Below are 24,882 nucleotides of genomic sequence, written 5' to 3' on the forward strand. Positions count from 1 at the left end.
GAAATACGAAAATAGAAAATATGAAAATAAAAAACTAAAAACAGCCTGTTGACTTTAAATACTTTTTATAAACAGGCGTGGTTACAGAGAATGGGCGGGGGCCAGTTGTGCAGGAAAAAGCAGTGGGCGACTAACAGAAAACAGTTCAGAAGAAAGCCAATGTCATTTCTAGTTTAAATTCATTATGGTATTTGTTTCATTACGTTTCTCTCTGTCATGTTTCTTGTCGTCTTTGTTTTGCTCTGTGAAAACTCCAATGGATGGGGAGGGGGTCTAGGCTTTTCCTCACCCCCTCCACTTCTCTCTCTCTCTCTTTCTCTCTCCCTCTCCATCTCTTCACCGCTTCTTGGGGGGGGTGGCTGTGCGGGGGGGAGTGACGGGCCGGCCGGAGTTCATTCCCCCGTACTGATACTTGGCCTTCTTCTCAGACGGCTTCAGGATCTGAAAGGGAGAGGAGACCGCAGGGGGTGAGCACAGGAAGCGGTCGCTATTGTCCTGGTGGCTTCCTGGCTCCAGCGCAGACAGACGGGAACCCTTCTCTCCATCTCTCACACTCTCCCTATTTTGAGAACCACACTTTCACGATCTTCCATTGTTGTCATTAGAAACACCCGACTATCTCCCAGCCTCAGGCACGTGACTCTCGCTGTACGCAGTAAGTAAATAAAATGTGATGCAGTCAGGAGCTTAGTGACCCTACAAAAATGTTTCCACCCCTCCATCTGATAATCTATCACTCGCATCACAGCCCCACCCCTCCCTGCTGCCCCGTTCACAGCTGGACTACCCTACCCCCCCCACACCCAAAGAAAAAGCCACCCCCACGGCAGTGGCGCACCTGGAAGGAGCACATCAGTGTCTCGTCGACGCTCATCATGCCGCCCGCGTTGTCGAACTCTCCGCAGTAGTTGGGGGCGGAGAACAGGGTCACCAGCTGCCTCTTCGCAAAGAACTCGTAGCCGTCCTCCACCACCTGGGGGCAGCGGCAGGGCGTTATGGATGTTATGGATGGTGTGTGGATGTGCGTGCATTGTACAGTGCAGGTTGTGTCAGTGCAGTGTGTGTTAAAGTATCTGGTGGGCTGTGTGTACATTATAGTGCGTTTGTGTGTGTTGTGTTACAGTGCAGGGTGTGGGGTGCGTTACAGTACCTGGTGGGCTCTGCAGATGAGGTCCAGGTCGTGTCGGTTCAGGAACTTGCTGACCACGTCGGCCCCAAAGGTGAAGGAGACGCCGCGGTCGTTCTCGCCCCAGCCCTGCACATCCTTGTCAGGGTCCGACCACAGCAGGTCACACAGCAGCCCTGAAGGACAGAGAGAGAGAGGAGACAGAGATACACGGTTATAAACACACACACACACACTTGAACCAGACGTCCCAGGCAGGACCGCACTGGGCAGAGCTCCGAGTGATGCGGTGGTGTAGAAACATCGCCCTCTTGTGGACAGAGCTGGCTATACTGGTTATGGTCGGTGCACAACACAGAGCTCAGGGGCCAAGCGCTCAGAGTAAGAATTATTTTATAGAAAGGACAAGGATTCATTATATGATTGTCATCATCATAGACTATTATAATTACTTATTAAATACTATTACTTTATTAACATAATTGTTATTTAAATGTACAGAATCTGATCTATTTTCCATTCATCCCTGAAATACACCATGTTGGCTGAGAGGGTGCGACGCCGCCAGTCCCTGTGTTCTCCCACATTCTCCCTGCACGCTAGTTCACTCAGAGTGGGTTTGTGGCGGCCCTGGCAGGGGGAGAGGGCTGCGTTTTTGACCGTGTGGTCCAGGGAAAATGGGCAGCTGGCCCACTGGGTAAGATCGCCCCTCGGTTTGCCCCAGGCTGCTGAACTGGGCCCCTGTGCCACTAAGCCACAGAGCAGAGGAGCCCCAGCTCCCTGATGCAGTGCTGTGTGCGGATCGGTGCACCGTGTCTGTCGAACCAGGACCTGCGTGTTGACCCGGGACAGGAGCAGCAGCCTGGAGCAAAGAGGCCCCCGTCCAGCTGTGAGCCCAAGCGGAGGGGGAGCTCAGAGAGGCACGCGGGCAGAGGAACAGTGCGGCCATTCACAAGCCACAACAACAACAGAGACAATAGTCACATCTGACCGTTACAGTGAGTCACAATTTGTTTTGGTTCGTTTTTTCCCTATTCGAGGGGGGGTTTCAGCATTCAAACACAGCTGGGGCGTCCAAGTTCATACTGCGTCAGTGCAGGGAGGGAGGTGTGAGAGTGTAAGACCGATCGTGTGACTGAGTCCGTATATGTGTGAGAGAGGGATGGTGGTTGTGGAGCTGCAGCCCGTGTGCCCAGGAGCTCACCTGTGTCGGGGACGTCTGTGGGCCTCATGATGCGCCGGATCTGTTCCATAGACTGCAGGTCAGGAGAGAGGCCTGCGGGAGGGGGAGGAGAGAAGGGAAAAAAAAAAAAAGATGTATATCCCATGTTGCATGCATATTTGCTATACATGTAGATAGAGACACAGGGAAAGACGCACACTGGGAGAGACGCACTGGGACATGGGGACTGAGAGACACCCACAGACACTGGGACACAGAGGGAGACATGCAGAAACTGGGAGAGAGACACGGGGGGTCCAGGCCGGTACCTCCGTGGCAGCAGAAGATCTTCTCGTCCACAATGGCGGCGATGGGCAGACAGTTGAAGCAGTCAGTGAAGGTCTTCCACAGCTTGATGTTGAACCGCCTCTTGCCTGAGGGGACAGGACAGACACCAGGACGTTAATCCCTTGGCTCAGCCTGCTGTGACACCGTTAGTACATCAGCACCTCATGCACAAGCATGTAGGTCAGCAACCTGGTGCTTATTGATGATGTCACTGCCTCACTCCTGTTTTTAAAATCATATTCCATCGATTTGTTCAAACTGCGCCCTTAGTTTCCCTTCCTAACCTCAGATTGTCTCCCCCTCCTCTCTCCCACTCATCCTCCTCTCACTACCCTTCTCTTCATAGAATCCATGCATCTGGCTGTCCCTCCTTCCCCTCAACAAGCTCCCTCCTCTACCACCTCCGTCCCTCCTTCCTCCAATCCCTCTCTCCCTCCCGCTTGTTCTCTCACACTCATCGTAGAAGCCGTAGATGCGGTTGATGGAGGCACACTCGTGGTTGCCACGCAGCAAGAAGAAGTTCTCGGGGTACTTGATTTTGTAGGCCAGCAGCAGGCAGATGGTCTCCAGAGACTGCTTGCCCCGGTCCACGTAGTCGCCCAGGAACAGGTAGTTGGCCTCAGGGGGGAAGCCGCCGTACTCGAAGAGCCGCAGCAGGTCTGTGTACTGCCCGTGGATGTCACCTGCAGGGAGAGAGAGAGAGAGAGAGAGAGGGAGGGAGAGGAAGACAAAGAGGGAGAGATGGGAGAGAGGGTGAGGGAGGGAGAGATGGGAGATGGAGGGAGGAGGAGATTGTGAGGGAGAGGATGGATGAGAGTGGAGGAGAAAGAGGGGGAGAGATAGAAAGCAAGAATGAGGGAGGAGAGAGAATGATGGGGAAGGAGAGAGCAAGAGAGAGAAAGAGAGTACAGGTCAGGGCTGGTAATGTGTCTATGGGCTGTGTGAACCACATACACTCAGAGCAAGGGCAGCATCTGTGTGTGATTACTCTGGCCTGGGTTTAAACAGCCAGCACACCACCACGCTACCCTGGGCTATGGTGTGCAGCAGCTTCTTGCACACCTTTCACGGACATGGGGCCCACAGTGTGTCAGCTGTACTGGGATCGTCATGAGACTGCTCAGGGTGGAATGGGGGTGGTCTCTCAGGGGGGTGGAGGTGTATGTGCGTGTGGGCAGCACTGTGGACTGCAGGATTGTCCTACAGGGGGCAGGGGGGCTCACCGCAGATCTTGAGGGGGGCCTCTAGCTCCAGCAGGATGGGCTGGCTGAGGAAGATCTCCCGGGACTTGATGCACAGCCCACGCACCTCCGCCTCCGTCATCTGCACGATCTTCCCTGGGCGGCATCCCCGCACTGAGAGACGGGGAGAGACGAGAGAGTTAATACAACACTGCACAGAAAGACACAGGTCTAATGCAGCACTGCGAGAGAGAGAGAGAGAGAGAGAGAGAGAGAGAGAGAGAGAGAGAGAGAGATGCGCTGTGACACAATGGGGCAGCACAGACAGACTGCACAAGGCGAGCAGGAGACTAAGCTTCTCCACCACACAGATTCTCTGTGCTCTGAGGGTCAAAGGTCAAAGTTGAGAGGTCATTCAATTCTACAGTTCTAAACATCTAAACTTCCAGCTAAGAGGAAATCCCTTCACAATGACTGCAGCACCAGTGTGCACATGCTGACATGGGCTAGGGCTCCTCTCTCACTCTCTCTGCCCATCTCCACCCTGGTGTGTGTGCGCACGCCAGACACTGACAGGCACAGAGCTATACTTACTGAGCCTCCTTTATGTTGCACCTCATCCAATGTTTTTGCATCGATATCAGACATATATATATATATATATATATATATATATATATATATATATATATATATATATATATATATATATATATATATATATATATATTTCAGAGAATGGTCAAGAGCAGACGGTAAGAAAACAACAACAAAAACCAGCTAAAATTTATTTTTTCAACTGATTAAAACATTTAAAAATTGCTGTGTCATGTCTTCACTCCCCACACCCAAGGAGGGTACTGCCAAGGGTTGACACTTCTATCAGTCTCTCGGCACATCTTACGATTAGTCACTTCAGTAGTGATGGCAGCTGAGCTGTAACAGGAATAGATTTCTGATCAAGCCATCTACAGAGTCAGGAGGGAGTATGTGTGTGTGTGTGTGTAATTAAGCTACAAGAATCCAAATGGGAATATTGTTTAATTATTGCACAAAGCATTTGTCCTTCCATTCCTTCCCATCTTGCTCAACTGGTTTTAATCAAATTGTGTTTTTACTTGATGACTAAAGTGTTTGAAAAGGTGCCAAAACGACAGGCTTCCCTCCAGGTAGCTTCTTTCAAGTTTTTTATTAAGCAGGCATTGCAGTGCACTGTTTCAATGTCAAAACAAGTCTCCCCTGCTCTTTCAATCGTCTGTCCTCACTGAGGTGTGCCTGTGTTGGAATTCAACAGACACTGGAATGGAATGGCCATAGAGGACTAGAGTACGGTCATCTTCTCTGATGAGTATAATTTTCAGCTTTGCCCAACACGTGGTTGACTAATTGTTAGACAGAGACCTGGAGAGGCCTACAAGCCGCAATGTCTCGCACACACTGTAAAATTTGGTGGAGGATTGGTGATGATCTGGGGGTGCTTCAGAAAGGCTGGGCAGATTTGTCTTTGTGAAGGACGCATGAATCAAGCCACGTACAAGGTTGCTCTGCTCTGACAATGTTCCTCAACTCTGAGGATTGTTTTTTCCAGCAGGACATTGCTCCATGCCACACAGCCAGGTGAATCAAGGTGTGGATGGAGGACCACCAGATCAAGACCCTGTCATGGCCAGCCCAATCTCCAGACCTGAACCCAATTGAAAACCTCTGGAATGTGATCAAGAGGAAGATGTTTGGTCACAAGCCATCAAACAAAGCCGAGCTGCTTGAATTTTTGCGCCAGGAGTGGCATAAAGTCACCCAACATCAGTGTGAAAGACTGGCGGAGAGCATGCCAAGATGCATGAAAGCTGTGATCGAAAATCAGGGTTACTCCACCAAATATTGGATTTCTGAACTCTTCCCAAGTTAAAACATTAGTATTGTGTTGTTTAAAAATGAATATGAACTTATTTTCTGTGCATTATTCGACAACACTGCATCTTTTTTGATATTTTGACCAGTTGTCATTTTCTGCAAAAAAATCCTCTAAATGACAATATTTTTATTTGTAATTTGGGAGAAATGTTGTCAGTAGTTTATAGAATAAAACAAAAATGTTCATTTTACCCAAACACATACCTAAAAATAGTAAAACTAGAGAAAGTGTTAATTTTGCCGTGGTCTCAATTTTTTCCAGAGCTGTATACATAAAAGCTCCAAACTGTCCTGCATGACAAAGTGCTCAGGCAAGAAGGGGACACCACGAGAGGAAGGGAAGGGGTTCGAAGGGGAGAGGATGGATGCCCGTTATTGAATAAAAAATATTGATATCCACGACAAAGCCCAGCAAAACCACACAGCTCCCTCTCTCTATTGCAGAGATCACAGTATTACACGCCCGAAATAATTAACTTTATGATTCTCAGTTGTTCCTTTGCAGCACGAACGGCAATGACTTCAACTACATGCACCAAATTAAAGATGCGGGCCTGCTGGCTTATGTGATTGTGCTTCAAATGTAATCCACCAGCCTCAATACCCCTTTGTGCACAGACAACCTAACAAAAAAGCAGGCGAGGTGGTTTCTGATGTCAAGGTGCCATTGGACACAAAGACGGAGGTCGAGAGGAACTGAATGTCTTTAGTCTCGCTCCATGTCGGTTGACTGGTTTGTATGCAAAAGTATTGATAGAAAAAAAAACAGCTCAGGCGAAACGACAGTTGGATATGAGGGCTGTAAAATACAACTTAATACAACTTCAATGCTTCTTTGAGGACGACTCCCTCTGATGAATGACTAAATAGGGAACGCATGGTGAGATTTTCCTTTTAACCTTTCCTAAGTCACCTGTTAGTGTGAGCCATCTGTGTGTGTGTGTCTGTGTGTCTGTCTGTGTGTGGGGGGAGTGTTACAGCCACCACCAGAGGACTTCCGTATACCCATGCTACTGGGTGAACAGCAGGATTTCCTCCGTGCTCAGCATTTTCTGTTCATGTTGCAAGATCCATGTAGCGTCCCTGACTTGAACACGCACAGACATACCTAAAAACACCACACCAATGTCAGAGCCATTTCAGAGGGGCCTTGCTGCTCACCTGACTGACTCTCTCAGAGTCCTGGAGACAGCTGGGCACTCCGTCTGGTTGCCCCGGCCGGCTAACGTTACACACACTGGTAAATAGGGACCCCGCGTCACCAGTGCTGCTTAGCAACAGGATGATATACAGCTCCCGGGAGGAGGAAAGCACAGCGCAAGACCAGGAACACCTCGGCTGACCTTCACTGCGGACGCCGGCGTGGACCGCTCAAGGAAAGTAGGCAGGCCGGCTAGACTGTGGCAATATCCGAGCCAAGAAAGTTTCTTTTTCATTTTATAACCTATTGTGTACTACCTAAAACGGGCATTGCGATTATATATGTCCACGTCCCAAAATAAACGGACGCATACACAGGGCCGGCCATGTCACACACACACACACACACATACAAAATGTAATTAATTGAAAATTCAAGGCGATCAATTAAATCACCCCAAATAAAAATAAATAAATAAAGTTTTTTGGTCCCCCTACACTACAGCCCTGCAGTGCACTGTAGACGTATGTGCCTGTAGCTACAACAGCTCTGTGCTGCTCAGGCACACAGGCAGGGCTCAATACAAGCTTTGGGATATCAGAGACATAAGGGGCGAGGTGGCCCTGTCCTGGTATGATGCCGCCGAGCAGGTGTGTGGAATGGGAGAGAAATGGACACTATCACTTTTAATTTGAATTAAAATAATAAAATACAAAAACATTATTGGCATGACTAATTGACATCAGGGTTGCCTAAACTCGCTCTCCAGATGGCACTCCTCAATAGCAGGACTATCAAGAATACAGCTGGCTCCAATTTTACTCCCACCAAGTGAACACTCCCACCTCAAAAGGCAAAACTAAGTGTTTTAGTTTAGAAGAAAAAAAAAGGGGTAATTATATTCCCCAATTCCATATTTGCCCTGGACAAGGGTATCTGCTAAGAAATAAATATTAATAATATTATTAACTTTGCCATTACTTTCGTATCCCAGGTGTGGCAGTATAATGACCGATGACTGGTGGTGTAAAGAAATGGCACACGTTACTGTAGAGTTGAAAGAATTTAATAAATCTAGCTAGTCTCCGTGTCTATGGCCTATGGATGCATAGAAACACAAAAACCTGGGTCACACATTCCTCCCATAAAAAATGTGCATCGCTCACCCCACGAGCAAAACCCTGATTCTGAAGAGCCACGCGCTGGGACAGGGGCCCACGTGTGCATTCACATGAAGCCAAACGCGTTCGGTCTGTTCTTCTAAATATAGCAGGATGGGGACACTCGAGTTACACGCTATCCAGATTACTTGGATTATCAAAATTAAGCCCCTGAACTCGTTAGTGACATCTTCCAAAGTGGAGTAGGCCTACAGTGGCATAGCTTTTGATTCAGAAATGGGGGTGGGGATGGAATTCACCAGTACACTTCAAAAGTAACATCTATGAATGATTCATCTTTATGCATCTTTCATTTTATGGAACGACGACGACTATCACACATTTCAAAAAGTGGGCAGGACATGTCCTCCTCGTAAATGATGCTTATGATTTAAATAATTTAGATGCAATCAATATTGGGGGGGGCAAGTACTTCCACCACCACCCCCAAACCCATGCCTATAGTCCTACCAGTGTGCGCTCAGCATCATTTTCCTATTCAAAAAGGAATATTTCTTGATTAGTCCTGCTTTCTAATATGGGTGGGGGGGAAACCAGATACACCACTATCCTAAGGCAGTGATCAGGGCAGCTATCCCTGGCTGTGGGCCTATCGTGTTGCACAGTCCTCCTGAGCTCTACATCACTTGATGGTATCAACCCTGAACTTCATTGATCTAGCTTAGCAGGGTTTTTTCCCATGGTGCACTCTAGCTTGTGCACAGAAGACTTCAGCGCGGTGGCTCTGCAGGACCAGGACTGAGGAACAGGGATGGGGGAGGGAGAGGAGAGGAGTGGGGGGGTGCTGTCTAGTACCAACATTCAGTGCATTTTAATTTGCACAGTGGGGACAAGAAAAAATAATCCCGCTTTGTTCTACATAATGAAAATACACAGAAAAAGCAGAAGAAAACGTAACAGAGCTCCATATAATCCACTCAAATGCTGCAGGGCAAGGCCAAGGTAATCAGATTATTATTACTTATATTATTACTACTATTATCATTACAAGAGTAATAACTGCAAGTAGGACGATTGACGGTATGCTTTACTATTCCAGAGCAGTTGCTACTCGTTTCCGGTTTGCAAAACAAAGAAAACCATTAAGACTGGGAATTTAGTATCAGTACACAACTATATGCAACCAGGTTTTCAGCACCTGGAAGTAAACAAAGCACAATCAGATTCTACCCACAGTGGTCTATAATGGTCTGTATATTTTAACTGAAGAACATGTTTTCCTATGGGGATTTGGACTGTCAGATATTGGGCATGATTTTCCAAAGCTGCTAGAGGATTTACACGAGTCGGCAACGCACTTGCCCTGTGGTAACGAGTATCAAGTCACTATTGTCAACGACATTTGCTGTGAAAACTTGATGTATTTTAGGTTTGAAGATGCTTGTGAGGGTTAAAATGCAACGCATTGCAAGTGCATCCAAGTTCCGTGCATATTGTTTGCACATGGGAGAAGATGCTTTATTCAATTACATAGCTGTCGATCATGGCAGGTATAGTGTGTGCTGCTGTGCGTTGCGCCATCCCTTAGGCGCGTTTCATTAACCTGTGTCCCTATTCTCACTGCAGTATCTACTGTATAACAATAGGGTTGGGTGATACACTGATAGCTTTGTCGATACCGGTATGTTGTATCAAAGAAATTAGCATGGGTGGAAAACAAATATTATCCATTTACTTATTCATTATTCAAGGATCAACAAAATCATCTGACCATTTGGACTTCCAAGAACCCTCATATTTTTTTTTTTAAATGATATTTCAACCTGCAATTACAGAACTATTTCATACAACACCTCCATTTGAACCTTTAAATCATCATTATCATGATCATGGTTCAGGTCGACAGCTTTTTAAAAATTATATTAAAAAAGAAGAGATGGTGTTTTGATGCATCATCGGCGTCCCTTAGGAGACACGAGTTGACGTCACCAAAGCACTTCAAAGGGCCACCCTTGACAGCTCTAGACCTCTGTTCTACTTGTAAATCCAACTTCAAACAAGTATGGTCAGAGTCAAGTACAGTTTCTGCCCATTTCAATTCGATTTGTAATTCCCCTTTAAACTCAAGTCCAATTCCAGCAGTACTCCAGTTATGTCTATAATAGGAATTTGTACACGGTCTGAAAACATGAATTAGAATGGACCCCAAACCTGGTGCAAAAAGGATTTTCATATTTGTCTAACAATCATCAAATCAGGGGGAAAACATGAAATATAAAATTTCCACCCAGAACCTTTCAGCTTTTGTTGAATTTGTTTCTATAGAATTTGAGCGCGTCTGTTTCAGTCAGATATTGTCACCGTTGTGTATGTGTTTGAAAAGCATCGCCATTGCTATCCACTATGTGTTTTGACGCTGTATATAAATAAACGTGGCGCTGGGCCCAGTAAAGCAAAGTTCATCTGCAATTAAACGGCACAAGAAAAGTGCTTTTAAACCCCAAAATTGAACTACCAGCAGCTCTCTGCAACACCCTCTCAGTGGGAAGACGTACTAATAACAATACAAAAATTAAATTATATACACCATAATTTATCAAGTGTATATAGTTACATTGTATACTGTCTGCAACACCAAAAATAGTCTGATGTTTTTGAATCGTATCGCCAGACCCCCATGAAAGCCGTAACTCAAGCACCCCAAGACTGAATTACAAAAGTAGTCCTCTCTCTCTCCCTCGGAAAGAGTCTGTGGGCTCAGGCTGGTTAAAACCAGTCATGACAGTGGAGGCTAATATCGTGACTTATTTCGAGGTGGACAGCTGTATGACATTTGGAGAGTATATTGAGTTCACTATGTATTCCATCCACAATTCCTGCTTCTTGCTACGTACTGTTGGTTTGCGTTTATTTTGCATTCAAACAAATTAAAAGGACTTAAAGCTGTATCCAGCCATAACCACTTGAAATAAGTAATGACAGTCACCCCTGACCCTGAATCTGCAGCCCGGAGAACATTGACCAAGTTAATTGAATGGTGTCTTACATGTTTTTATTTTATTGTTATTTAACCATTACATTTATTATTTTCAGACTAAGTAAAACCCAGCCCAAGTCCAAACTTGGACTTATTTGCTAATCACAAATTCCAATCTATTCCTGCCCTACTTCCTTGTACCTGGCCGAAACTCGGCAGCAGCCACTGAGTCTCTGCTTTGCATTTCAGCAAGTTAAACAGAGGTGGTAAGAGTACAAAGATATCTGAAACACATTTTTAAATAAAGAGACTCATAAGTAAAAAGACAACCTTTAAAAGGTAAGCGGGAGCTTATTTAAAAAACTGAGTAGATCTGTGACAGCTCGGCTGGTTTCAGTTACAGATGAGCGAGTGCAGGGGGGTGAACGAGGGAAGTAAGCAAGCGAGAGAGTGAGCAAGTGCTCAGGAATGAGTGTGAGGGAACGAGCGAGCTTGCAAATCTAACACCCTCACCTTCCCATGTCTCTCTCCACAATGCAGTCTGTCAGCACCTGACCTGGCACAACCTGCAGTCTGGGTAGCACCCCTCTGCCAGCCTTAGCAGGAGTGATCTTAACAGAGCCTGACTGATAGAGGACTCTGCTGAACAAGTGAACGATCCCCACCCCCACCGTAGACTCTATGACTCAGGCAGACTGCAAACCCTCCCACTAATAACCTTGAGTAAGAGGAGTCCCAGTTCCGTTGTCCTGCCTGGTAAGATGACACGGCTGCAGTTCTCACAGGCCCGAGCGCCACTGGCTGGAACCATCACACTGTGGCCCCTATGATCGCACCTGCCACTCGCCATATTATCCCAAATACAAAAATATATTGAAAAAAAAGCTATACAGCAGACAAAGATGCTCATAAGGGCTGTAAAAAGGGTTGTAATGTTTTATTGTTGTGGATTCGACTTGATCCATTTTTCTTTTTACTTCAGTCCTTAACCTTAAGAATACCATTACCAATATCTTCAGTGTTAGGAACATGGATCAGATTCGTCTAGTCATGTAAAGAGGAACATGAGAAGAATATGAAGTCCAAAATACATTACATTGTAAGATCAAGAGGTTGTATATATCTCATCAGCATCATCGTCACCATCAGCCTTCATCAATGCCCTGCCAGATGAAGGCCTCCCTAAGACGTTTCCACTTGTTTCGATGTACAGCCTCTCTTACCCAGGTCACGCCAGTCATGCTTATCCCATCTTCCTATCTTTTATGTGGTTGTCTACTAAGTATTTTTCCATCTCTTGGGATCCCTTCAATAGTTTCCTTCTTTCCATCTGCAATCTGTTCATCTTGCCATGTGTCTAGCCCACAGCCATTTTCACCTCGTCATCTACTTTCGTTTTTGTTCTCAGATTCCCTCTCTCAATTATCTAAATTCTTGTACATCTTCCCCTGCTCCTTTGCATCATCTGCAATTTCTGTATTTTATGCGATTAGTGACCAGATTTCACAGCCACAACTGAGCACTGGCAGTCTGCACTGATCAAAGACTTTTCTCTTGAGGCAAGTGGGTAGATTTCCTTTCAGCAGCGTGCCGTTTCTTCCGAAGGCACTCCATCCACTTTTCACTCTTGTATCGATTTCTTCCATAAGATCTCAGTTTGCCCGAGGCAGACCTAACAGCACGGGGTAACAGCTCTCCAGGATCAGGACTGCTCTAGGGGAAGCTCACTGGCTCTGGGCAGGATCATTCCCAGAGGCAGCAGCCCCAGGGCATGGGTTTTGCATGGGCCAGACGCAGGTCCGTGTGGTTTGACGAGACAGACAGGATCAATGGCATTCCACTTCGGATGTCAATGGCTGTTTCTGCCTGACAACATACTGAAGCCCTGGGACAGTTAGTACTGGGTAAAGCTTGGACACAGTACAATGCTTAAACAGTTAAGTGCCCGATGTCGCTTCAATTGATCGATCTACGGGCAGGGAATACAGATGCCACCCCCAAGAATGTGCCAAGCCCCAGCCTTTTTTCCAGCACTAGTGCTGGCCTGGATGGGCTCAAAGTTTTCTGTATATTTATTTTTCTCTCTTCTTTTAATATTTTTTTTATCCTGTGACATCCCTAAAACTGTGCTCCCACAACCACTGTTCCCATATCAGGCAGAGTGGGGTGGGGGGAAAATGCAGAAAAAGGAAAATCTCAGGAATTTGTCATTTCAAGTCCAAACCAAGGGCTTTGTCCAGGATACTGCAGTGTGGGGTGAGAGAGTGGTGGACAGAGAGGTAGCACAAGAGAAATGGGGATAGAGAAAGTGAGAGAAAGTGTAGGGGGGGTAGAGAGAGCGAGAGAGAGTGTGTGTGTGTGTGTGTGTGAGGGGCTGTGTGAGAGGAGAGTGGGCAGGGAGGGGGGGTGCTGTCTGAGCCCCTGCCACTGCCTGCCTGACTGACTGCACAGCCTAGGAATGCAGTCCCTCCCACGCCGTCTAATTTGGCTGCTGAGAGCTGGTGAAGACGGGACAGAACGAAACACAATGTGCTTGAGGACAAACAGAGAGAGAGAGACTTCAGAGAGCCCCGCGCAGAAAACTAGATTGAGATCAGGCCGTTTGCCCTGCATCTCCTGTCTGAAAAGGGCCCAGTCTCCTCCATCCTGCACTATCCGGCCCATCACCCCGATGGACACACCATCGCAGATTTACACACACCTCTTGCCAATCACTAGGCCATTTCTCTCTTTCTTGTCCCATTTACTGAACGTGAAATTATTTTGGCCAGCGGGAGGCTGTCAAGACGCTGGCAGACTTTAGCAGGTGGGGGTGGCTTTTGTCAGTATAAACCTCATTCAGAGATCTGCGAAGGTTTGCCGATGACTCCAACACCACCGCATCCCTCACGCACACTCCTCACGAGAGGAATCGGGGGGTTCGATGCACGTAAATAAAGACACCATTCATAAATGATTCAGCTCCTAAGGTTTGATGCACAAGTCATGCTCTAAAATCAATCCACTCCACATGCAGGAGCACTAGTGCCACAGCTGTCTGTTACGATTGATGCTGTAGTTATGAGGTTGGCGTTCGGCATGCTGGCTGATGGATTTGCAGTTTGTTCTCATGCTTGTAAGCGCATGGGCGTCCATGCTGTGGAAATGGACCGCAGCGCCCCATGTTTAAGTGCAGGGTTCACTGGTGTGCCACGCCAGTGATTGAACTGGAGTTGACAGCAACCCGTGTAATTTCTTTTAACTTTTGAAAGCTGTATTTTAGAACCTCTGGGCATCCATCTATTGAATACAAAGACGCTACTTTGAGTATTTATTTATTTATTTAAGAGGCTTTTTTTATTTTATTTTTTCACCATTAGCAAGGCCTGCTCTCGGGGGACTGTCGCCTGTCAAATGCTTTTAAAACTTAAAAAAAACATCACTTCATGGGGGCGATGCCTTTCCAAAAGGGCTGAATTGGATTGATTGGCTCTTTTTCAACAGCCTTTGTTTGCCCGCGCCTAGTGATCCGAAATTGGTGACAGCATGGGTTTTCTTTTAGCAGATTTAGAAGACGAACGCAGTGGGTAAACTGTGGTCTTAAAGAGCATTAAGTAAAGGAGAAGGTCTCAACTTCTAAGGCAACTTGCAAAAGAGAATTCTGCATACATTACCCTTATATCACCCACTGAAGTGTTCCCAGTCCTGCACTTGTCCCTGATCCAAGGTTAGAACTGATAGAACATGAGGAATTATTTTATTTACTTTGGTAATGCTTTTGGTCATAGATGAACGGCCATTAAATGCCTGCGCAGTGTTTTGTGGCCTGTGAAATGCTATGTGAACAAACTGGATGGAGTAGCGATGACAACCAGAGGTCTCCAGGGTTTTAAATCCCAGGGGGAAAAAGGGTGAAGGAGAAGCTGTGTGCAGCGGAATTTGGATTTATTTATTTTTATTTTATTTTATTTTGTTAAAAGTAAAAGATTTAGGTCCAGCTACTTTTGTTTGTGGTCTGGGGCTCTGCCACAAATGCCAAAGCCTCATTTTGTGCTCCTGTGAAGAACTGACCAAGCTTTTAAGGGTTTTGTATGTTATAATGTACTACTGCCTGGAGGGGAGGCAACCCTTAGGCCTCGGACTCCCAGATTGTCATTTTCTCCAAATTAGGATCTTTTGGGGGGTTTCACTCCTCCAATTCTGGTCAGGCGCTGGGTGGTGACCTGTTTGCAAAGAGCGCCGTATCATGGGGGGTATACCAATATTTTAATATGCTCCCACCTCCAGATAAGCTGTATACTTTCTCCACAATGCCGTTTAAGCAGAAGTTGGTAAACTTATGTAATTATTCTTCTCGCCAACCACAGAGGTGCCCCCGCAAGGGTTTTACTGGGAATGTAGGCATGTCACCCCCCCCGTATTTCAGTGCTTGATGTCACACATGGGAAGTTCAGTCCCAAACTCTGTCTCAGCACTGCTTTCAGCTAATATAGGCAGTGCCTGGGTGCTGGGGGAAGGACGAAAAACAAAAAAAAAAAACAAGTGGAAGTGAGCAGCAAGGAACTGCGTGGTCCAAGCCATGCCCATATATAGTCATTCTCTTGGGCGAGCAGGAGGAAGAATGGGACGCAGTGAAGCTGCAGTGAACAGTAAACACGGCCCTGACAACTCCAAAATTACAGGCCCTCCTGCTACCACTCCAACACACTGACACACACACTCACACTCGATTTCACCCACACACATAAACACCCCCACACTCAGACTTTCACCCACACACACACACACACACACACACACACGAATGCTCACTCTCTCACCCACACACAAATCCACACCCACACTCGCTCCATCTGACTGGTTTGGGAACACGGAGAGGGACCCTGGAGACCACAAATGACCACAGTCCTCCAGGGCTCCATTAAACTGCTCTTTTCCTGCATCGTGTTTACATTGCAAGCAAAAGAAAAACATCCTTCTCCTTCAGAAGCACCACAACCATTGTGGAGATAGATGGTTTCCAGTCTGAACGACTGCTCACTGATGAGCATGAGACCTGAATGCCACTCTTCGGGGATTAGAGCTAGATACATTTATTTGTTCGTTTGAATTCTAAAAAGATCCAGAGGAGAAACGTCAGGGTAGAGCGGCACGAGTTACACTGGAGCAAAGCCTCTTTAGTCAATAAATGGGATTTCTAATTCTGCTAAATATGCGATGGCCCAGTTTCCTTTGTTTAGACAAACTGTGTGTGCGTATGTGCATGCGTGTGTGTGAGTTGGACAATGTGTGTGTGCTCATGGGAATACAGGCATGGGGGGGAGTGTAAATGTCTTCCTTTCCCAATCCTTGGACGGTCTCATCACTAGAGAGCATTCCTTTGCTAAGAAAAAGAGGGGGCGGGGGGGGAGAGAGAGAGAGAGACAGAGAGAAAAAGCAGACTTTTGATGACAATTGGGATTTTTCCCTCTCAGTGAATTTCCCCAGGAAAGCACCCGAAAAGGAGTTACAGGAAATCAGGCTCCCTGCCAACCCCCCCCGGATCAGTGCCACACAGAGACAGCCCGGGCACAGCGACACAAAGAGCCCTGTGTGTTGGCTAAACACTGGAGCACTCCCCATACTGCTCACTGGACACTGGAGCTGAGCTGAGCAGCACAGTGCAAACCCCCCCGACACTTGTTTTCAGGAAACATTTTGAAATTAAAAATAGAAGGTGTGTCAGCCACATAATATTGTTGCCACAGCCACCTCACAATTGCTGCTGCGTCGGGACGAGGGCGCCCCAAGGCTCCAATCCCCTGTGTCCCCACATTTTTTATAGCACTACTCACACACGCCGCATGTCACTGTCCCAACGACTTTGGCGAGATTGTGCCAAACGATTAACGCAAATAAACCAACAAACAAATAAAAATAAGTTCAATGACTTAAGAACTGGCATATACAAGATCTGGGGGAGCTCAGGATCCCGTGATGGGACCCACCTCCGGGGACGGTCAGTTGGGGGAACTTTAAAATCAATCATTCATAAAATAGTTAAAAGATCTTGGACTCGGGCTCCAGCAGGGGGTGCTGGAGCCCGAGTCCAAGATCTTTTAACTATTTTATGAATGATTGATTTTAAAATGACTTTTAAAAATGAATTTTAACTGTTTTTAAAGATTTAGTTGGTTTTAAAACACTAATTGTTTAGGGTTTTTTTGGTTTAGTTTTGTTCTATTTTTTTGTCAAATACATTGTCCGTTTTGGATTTAATTTTAAATGCATTGGACCTTTTTTGTTTGTTTTTTATTTTTACCTTTTTAATTGTTTCTTTATTTTGTCCAGTGCATTTTCAGTTATTATCAATGTATTTGACCTTTTGTTGGTAGCAGTTTTGCTTTAATCACATTTGTTTTGTTGTTTTGTGCACTTGTTTATTTGAAGTTAAGTATTTTATTTTCGTTAAATCACAAAGATTTTAAAAAATTTTAAGTGATCTTAAGAATTGATTTAAAAAAAGTTTTTAATCACAAGTATTAAAAATTTGAAATGTTTTTATTTGTAAAATGTAAAATACTCTAAACAATAAAACAGTATTAATTTGGACCGTTCCTTCCATTTCAGTATCCAGCCAGAGAAAATCACTACGGTGAGCACACAGTGTAGGGTGCTCGTGTTACTGGAGTCAGAGACCACACTGCAATAGGGCCGAAGTGTGCAGTAGTGGTTGGCGCTCTGGACTCCTGAGTGGGGGGGAGTGGGTTCAATCCCAGGTAGGGAAACTGCTGCTGTACCCTTGAGCAAGGTACTTGACCTTGATTGCTCCAGTAAAAAAAATAAGTTGCATAAATGGGTAATTGTATGTGATATTGCAACAATTGTCATTCACCTTGGATTAGGCTAAGAAATACAATAATAATAGTAGCAGCTGTATGACCACACTTTAGATTACTAATTTAGTCCCACAGATGGTCCTCAGAAGCAGCCAAGCAGTTACATAGGGGGTAGAAGGAAAGAAAGGAGAGAATGAAAGGAAAAATGAAACACGGAGGAAATACATGGGGAAGCCACATCTGACCACATGCATCCATATTCCTGGGGTACAGTGTCCAGTGACATTGCTCACCCCTCGGCCCCAAGGTGTACCAGAATAAGACCACGTCTCTCCAGGATTATATAAACTTGAGCGAACAAACCCCAGTTCTGTTCCCTGCCCTTTCAAAAAAGCTTAGCTGTGTTTTTTGTTTCTCAGGACAAGCTGCCCAACTGTGGGAGGAAAGCAGAGATGAACACAAGGGCACTTGTTGTCCAAACTTAACTATGGCTGTACAGCTGGCTCCTTGCCGGCACACGGAGGACCATAATCGGCTCTGCTTCTGGGCTAACACAGGGTGAAAGGTCAAAGGCCATCACTGTTCTGGGAGCTCCTATTCCAGAATTAGGGCAAGAGGCATGGCCAGTTTTCACAAGATTCTTTCATGTCGCTTGCTGGCTGTCATTACAACTGAGTGTGGGCACAGCAGGACAGGATGTGGAAAACAAAAAACAAAACAAAACAAAACATTTCACAAACCTCTCTGCCGTCCTATATTATTTAAATGACTAAATTACTATAACCTTATTGAATTATTAGGATTACATTATTTTAATTATGATACAATATAGGTTATTATGATATAGGTTTGCAGAAGCAGCTGAGAAGTTACGTGTGGTATGCGCCTCTGGAGGGGAACCTTCATTAGTCTTCATATATTAGGAGAAAGGCCCAGTGATTATTACTGGGATGACCTGGGCCGGGGGATATGTCCCAGTGCTTAGAAAGGCAGTGTGAGCAAGAGAAATGGCAGTGCGAAGTCTGTTGAGAAAGAGTGACGGAAGGGGGGTCTAAGTGGCAGGGGGAGAGCGCCCTAGCAAGGACGGTTACACAAGTCGGGGGGGGCCTCTTAGACATCTGCCACTCGATGGCAGCGCTGGACCCACAATCTGTGGCCAGCACAGCCTCTCCCACCAGCCTGCCAGACAAGAGCCTGCTTTGTGCACGAAGCGGTGTGTTGGAATGGGAGTGGTCATACACACCAGGCACTCTCTCACTCTTGCACACACACTGCCAACCAGCTTATGATATTCATGCTCTGTCTCTCCTGCATTTTTTACTGCAATTCCCCCAGTTTAAATGAAAAAAAAAAAAGAATTAAGTTCGCCTTTTTCGAATTGTGCAATGGATTCCACATCCGGGTCACCAGCCCCAGGAAAAAACAACCCATGAGAGCTTGATAACGGAGACCGCTGAGGGCATCCACATTTAGATTTCGCTAAAGAGGGGCAAGAGACAGGCGAAAGAGAGAGAGGCCCAAAAAGTCAGAGAGAGAGAGAGAGAGAGAGAGAGAGAGAGAGAGAGAGAGAGAGAGAGAGAAAGAAAGATTCAGAGAGGCAGGCCTGTCAATGTTGAGTGTAGTCAGACAACCTGAAGAAAGAAGAATGTTCCACACCATGACTGGATTGGAATTTCAGGTATTAAAATTCCTGAAACCAGCGGGGCAGCCAAGTACACCCAAAGTGCCAGGCCAAGCTCCGCTCACAGACCAGCCTTGCAGGTTGGGAGCAAACGTATAACAAAAAACCTTGTACTAAATACAAGAGCTCTTAACTACCCAAAGACGTCTCTACAGAAGCAGTTTAATGGGCTATCCCACTAGTGCCAATCAAAATATATAAAAACACCAGTAAAGACCATTATCAGAATATGTGAATATTATGAAAGAATTTCCAGGAAGAGGTCTGAAAATGTAGCGATTCGTCATAAAATGTGGTTAATGGAAGCACAGGTTTTCAGAAAACGTATTCCGGAAGTTTAATGCACATGCGCACATGCGCACATGCAGCTTTGTTTTATTTTATTTTATAGTGTGCGCGTGCCTTCCATTAATAAATAAATTGTATGTGAATCTAGCAGAATATTAACTTGCTGGTCGAATAAACAAAGGAAAATGTATCTCTGAATACGTTTCAAATTCTAGATTAATTTCTTTTCATGGAACCATTTCAGTTGCAAATATTTTTCAAGACTTTTAGGCTCGGAACTGATTTATTAGATTTTTAGAAGACTTAAGGTACAAATTGTGACAAAGTGCTCAACGCGAATGCACGCACAATGGAAGATTTGACAGGTGATTGGATTTTAACGTGAGCCTGTCCCCCATATGTACTGGTGCTTCTCGTAAATAAATAAAAAGGTTTGCACGGACTGTTATCCTGATACCGGGAACATAAATGGTTTCATGAATAAATAATAAATCAATAAAAAGAAACACCTGACATTAGTGTGCAGAAATTGCCATGTCATGTCAACACGTAAAAGACAGCATGGAAAAACTGCTGGACTGTAGCACCTGCAGGATCAGAAAGGCTCACTCCGCATCCACGTCCCCGGGTCAGCCAGAAATAACAGAATGTACACTGAATACGTACTACTAGCAGACAGACCATAACTAGCTATATCACACTACACACACAATCTTCAATCTTCACTGTCACAGCCGTCCCCCTGCATTACTGAACCTAGATCAGTTCTGATACCAAATGTTTATTGGTTTTGCCACATTACTACGACTGGGGATGAGACGCTAATGGTACATTAACAGTCTGGATTCCGTTTGGACCACAGTCTCTGTCTCTCACTTTTGATCTTCCCGGTTTCTTCCTTCACATCCCATTATGCGTGCGTGCATGATGTTGAGTGTTTTTGATTTGTATAATTGACCAAAATTACGAACATATGCATTAAAAATAAAAATAAATAAAAACTGGGTACAGTAGGGAGAGCTGCAGAGAGGGGAGTTGGGATCACATCAGATAATGATCTTGATTGTGTTCAAAGAGGCGTTTCATCAGTACTCATTACACTGATAGGCTTGCTGGAAAATTCTGCTTTCAGACTCCCTCCAACGGGACGATAACTGGATACGACATTTGATATTCCCGGCAGAAAGACAACAAAAGCATCAGGCAGCTCCAGTATAATAGGCTCTGCTGTAACAGGGGGAAAAGGAGAAAAAGTATGAGGACACGTACTCCGGCTTTAACTGTACAATTGATGCCCACGGGCTGCCACCTCACAGGAACATCAAAGTGCCGCTGGCAGCACCACCAGCCTCTGCACATGAGCCTACAGCACTGGTATGACCCACAGGCCAACCCTTTTCTGTGCCTTGACCCCAGCACGCCATACACCTTATACATTGGGCCACCCATGTGTCCGATTTGGCTGTCCCTACTTGCCTTTTGAATTTGTGCTCTCAATTAACGTCATCCAAATTTAAACCAGTTATTTAAACAGGCCTGATTAGTCACACCTGATGGTGCAGATGGATTAAGGACGCTAGGCTGATAGGAAACAGCAGCACACACTGGATTGAGAATCAGGGAAGTTGTGTGTAACCTATACATGCATAGATGCATGCATACATACACACATGTGCAACTCTTCATAATGATGTAGTTGTACCCATATTCCACATAAATTAAGTTTGTTTCATACCCTGCAATACATCTGAGGTAAAACCATTATCAGAGCCACAAGAGAACAGCTAACATACAAGACCCATGCCACCATGTCCCAGCGAGAGAGAAACAAAAACACGCAACAACTTGTGACTAAAGGGGCCTTTAATAACACACAGCGAGAGGCACACAGCTCCCGAGCATAAGGCATCTAATTTGTCCAACCGAGCCCATAAATGAAAGTCACAGAGAGTTCAAGTTGGAGTGGGAAAAAAAAGTCTAGTTCCTTTGCGGGCCCTTGGGGAGCTCAGTGATCCGATTACCCTGCGCACAACAGGCCCCCGCTACAGCCCCGGAGGAGCCGGGCTGAACACTGCCACATATGGCAATCATCAACTCGGGGCTCATTCCCTTCACCTTCCACCCCTCCCACCCACAAACCACCACCACCACCACCACAGGTCCGCATCCTGGAGAATGCGCAGCTGGGGCGCACCAGCTCGTTTATAAGGCGTTACGTAATCCCGATTTCATCCTAAATAGGCTTTCGTCTTAAGGTCCCGGGATAAGCTAAACACAGCAGCCTCGGTGACACGTCCCGGGCGCCTGCGTGCGTGTCTGCGTCCTTAAAACTTCACTGGCGCCACCCACATCGCGGGGTCAAGATTTTTGTTCACGCACAAAACTGGGACTGTCATTTGATCGTTATTCTTACCATAATTCACATCTCCCCCGGTGACCCTCTGTGGAAATACACAGTGCACGCTATAGCTGCATCTGATTAGGCTAAGACCACTGCAATGTCATTCAGCCCCTCTTGCGATTTGGGAGGCGTGCGCCGCATCTCTCCACAGAGCAGCAGACAACGGGTGCAATGCGAGTTTGTAACAGACCCACCTGCCCGGGGATCGGCGGACACCTGCAATGATAACTTGGGCGTTATGCCCCGAGTTGAATACAGGATTTATCTCAAGGGTACTCCCCCCCCCCCACAGCCCTGTAATGTAACTCCATCATCAATAAAACAAGCAAACAGAATAACTAAATAAATAAATAAAAACTTCATGCATGAACATGTACAGAGATTAACATCAAATGGTCGGAATTAGAAAAAGAAAAAAAGACGTCGCCCCAGCAGCGTATTAGAGTTAAGAGCGGATCAGAGTTTCAATCCGCACAAGAAAGAGCGATATTGTCGCAATCTGAGCCCCGGCTGAAAACGGTGCAACGGATTAGTGTTTCATATCCGCAGTAACAGTAACAGTAACTCTGACATCACAATCCAAAAGCGCATACTTCCCAAACACGCATACATGGTAGCATACACATTAGTATATTGGTTTAATCAGTTATATTAAAGACACGTATCACTGCGTTCTCGATCAAATAGCCACTAGGCAGCCATATCTTGTTTACAAAACACTGGCACCGAGGAAGCGCACAAAGTGAGCTGTCATTTTGTGGGGGTGATGGATGCCGATCTGACAGCAGCAGACGCACGTCTCCGAGCTGCGCCTACTTTCCGACGGTAGTCTGCATTTGTGTCACTAAATAAATAGCTTTTCGGTCTTTCTTTGACGCAACGGGACGATGCAGTGCTCTTCGGTGTGTGTTGGTTTGCTTAAAGGCGATAAAAGAAGATAACCATAACAATACAGCAATTCACATAATAAAGTTAGACTAATTTGCACACACGCGTAAACGCGCACCTCGCAGCCCCACCGGGGGTAAACAGCGCGGAGCTGCTCGTCTCATTAAACGGAGCTGAATCAGTCCGGTGCTGTAGATATCGCTTAACACCGGTTTTCTGCGCAAAGACAACATTAACAGACAGGGCGAGAGACTGACACACAACACACCCTGATGCAACTTCGTATAAGTACCTCATACCGAGATCAACATCAATAACAATGCACGCAAAAAACAGAACTGAGGCACAAAGTTCCGCACTGGAGCCCCGCGTTTCTGTTACTACATTTCCCCACAGCAGGGCGGTATTACAGTGGGGGGGTCGGGGTCTGCGGTGGGTGTGGACGGGCGACCTCCGCTCGACAGCAGGCCAGGCATCTCACTCCAGACCCGGGCTTCCCTGCTCAAAGGTAGGCCTCTTCTGCCAGAGCACAGTAACCCCAGGAACACCCACCGCCGCTGCCGCAGAGAGGGGTCTCCCCCACCCTGTCCGGGGTATCGGACAATAGGCGGCGACCGTGTAAGTGTGTATCGCAGAGGCAAAAGCCCGCAGCACTCACCTTCCAGGAGCCTGGAGATCAGCGAATCCACATCCAACTCCCCCTCCGCCATTTCTGAGACTGCTGTCAGCCGGGCTGCCGTGCGCACTGCCTCCAGCGCAGCGGCCCCGCCCGCTCTGACGAGGAGGAGGAGGCCGCCGTTGGGTCCTACCGCCCGCCGGGTGTGGATCTCTCTCCCCGGGACCCGTCACAGGCCACTGCACCAGCGCGCCGGGCTCCGAGCCCCCAGGATGACGTCATAGGTCGACTAGGGGGCCGTGTCTCAGGAGTACAAGCGTAAAATGACCGGGGACTTAGTCATCGTGGACTCATCACAGGTGTCGTAGTAGCGATTAACAGCTCAGATTCAACAGGATTTCATAAGTGACATCATCATCATCATCATCATCATAATGAACTCACATTACACATACATACACCGATCAGCCATAAAATTATGACCACCTGCCTAATATTGTGTAGGTCCCAAAACAGCCCTGACCCGTCGAGGCATGGACTCCACTAGACCTCTGAAGGTGTGCTGTGGTATCTGACACCAAGACGATAGCAGCAGATCCTTTAAGTCCTGTAAGTTGCGAGGTGGGGCCTCCATGGATCGGACTTGTTTGTCCAGCACATCCCACAGATGCTCGATTGGATTGAGATCTGGGGAATTTGGAGGTCAAGTCAACACCTTGAACTCGTGATTCATCAGACCAGGCCACCTTCCTCCATTGCTCTGTGGTCTAGTTCTGATGCTCACCTGCCCATTGTAGGCGCTTTCGGCAGTGGACAGGGGTCAGCATGGGCACCCTGACTGGTCTGTGGCTACGCAGCCCCATACGCAACAAACTGCGATGCACTGTGTGTTCTGAAACCTTTCTATCAGGACCAGCATTAACTTTTTCAGCAATTTGAGCTACAGTAGCTCGTCTGTTGGATCGGACCACACGGGCCAGCCTTCGCTCCCCACGTGCATCAATGAGCCTTGGCCGCTCATGACCCTGTCGCCGGTTCACCGCTTTTCCTTCCTTGGACCACTTTTGATAGGTACTGACCACTGCAGACCGGGAACACCCCACAAGAGCTGCAGTTTTGGAGATGACCCCTGTCGTCTAGCCATCACAATTTGGCCCTTGTCAAAGTCGCTCAGATCCTTACGCTTGCCCATTTTTCCTGCTTCTAACACATGAACTTTGAGGACAAAATGTTCACTTGCT

The 24,882-nt window shown here is 46.5% G+C and overlaps 1 protein-coding gene across 1 annotated transcript; it reads right to left on the minus strand.

Moving 5' to 3' along the window:
- Nucleotides 1–48: 48 nt before the first annotated feature.
- Nucleotides 49–23,868, minus strand: LOC136764608 (serine/threonine-protein phosphatase PP1-beta catalytic subunit). The gene is made up of 8 exons (XM_066718807.1): nt 23,684–23,868; nt 3,860–3,991; nt 3,089–3,319; nt 2,618–2,722; nt 2,331–2,402; nt 1,151–1,302; nt 839–973; nt 49–441 (listed from the first exon to the last, which is right to left on the minus strand). The coding sequence occupies exons 1-8, from the start codon at nt 23,733–23,735 to the stop codon at nt 337–339; spliced, it is 984 nt and encodes a 327-aa protein (XP_066574904.1). The 5' UTR covers nt 23,736–23,868; the 3' UTR covers nt 49–336.
- Nucleotides 23,869–24,882: the final 1,014 nt, after the last annotated feature.

Source organism: Amia ocellicauda, chromosome 12 (assembly GCF_036373705.1).
Source record: "Amia ocellicauda isolate fAmiCal2 chromosome 12, fAmiCal2.hap1, whole genome shotgun sequence".
NCBI classification, from domain to species: domain Eukaryota; kingdom Metazoa; phylum Chordata; class Actinopteri; order Amiiformes; family Amiidae; genus Amia; species Amia ocellicauda.

Excerpts from the sequence above, each read along its gene's own strand:
- LOC136764608 (XM_066718807.1), bottom strand. The coding sequence starts at position 23,735 with ATGGCGGAGGGGGAGTTGGATGTGGATTCGCTGATCTCCAGGCTCCTG. Across the intron at positions 3,992-23,683 it reads GATCTCCAGGCTCCTGGAAG|TGCGGGGATGCCGCCCAGGG; the intron begins GTGAGTGCTGCG and ends CCCGTCTCTCAG. Across the intron at positions 442-838 it reads CACTGATGTGCTCCTTCCAG|ATCCTGAAGCCGTCTGAGAA; the intron begins GTGCGCCACTGC and ends TCTCCCTTTCAG.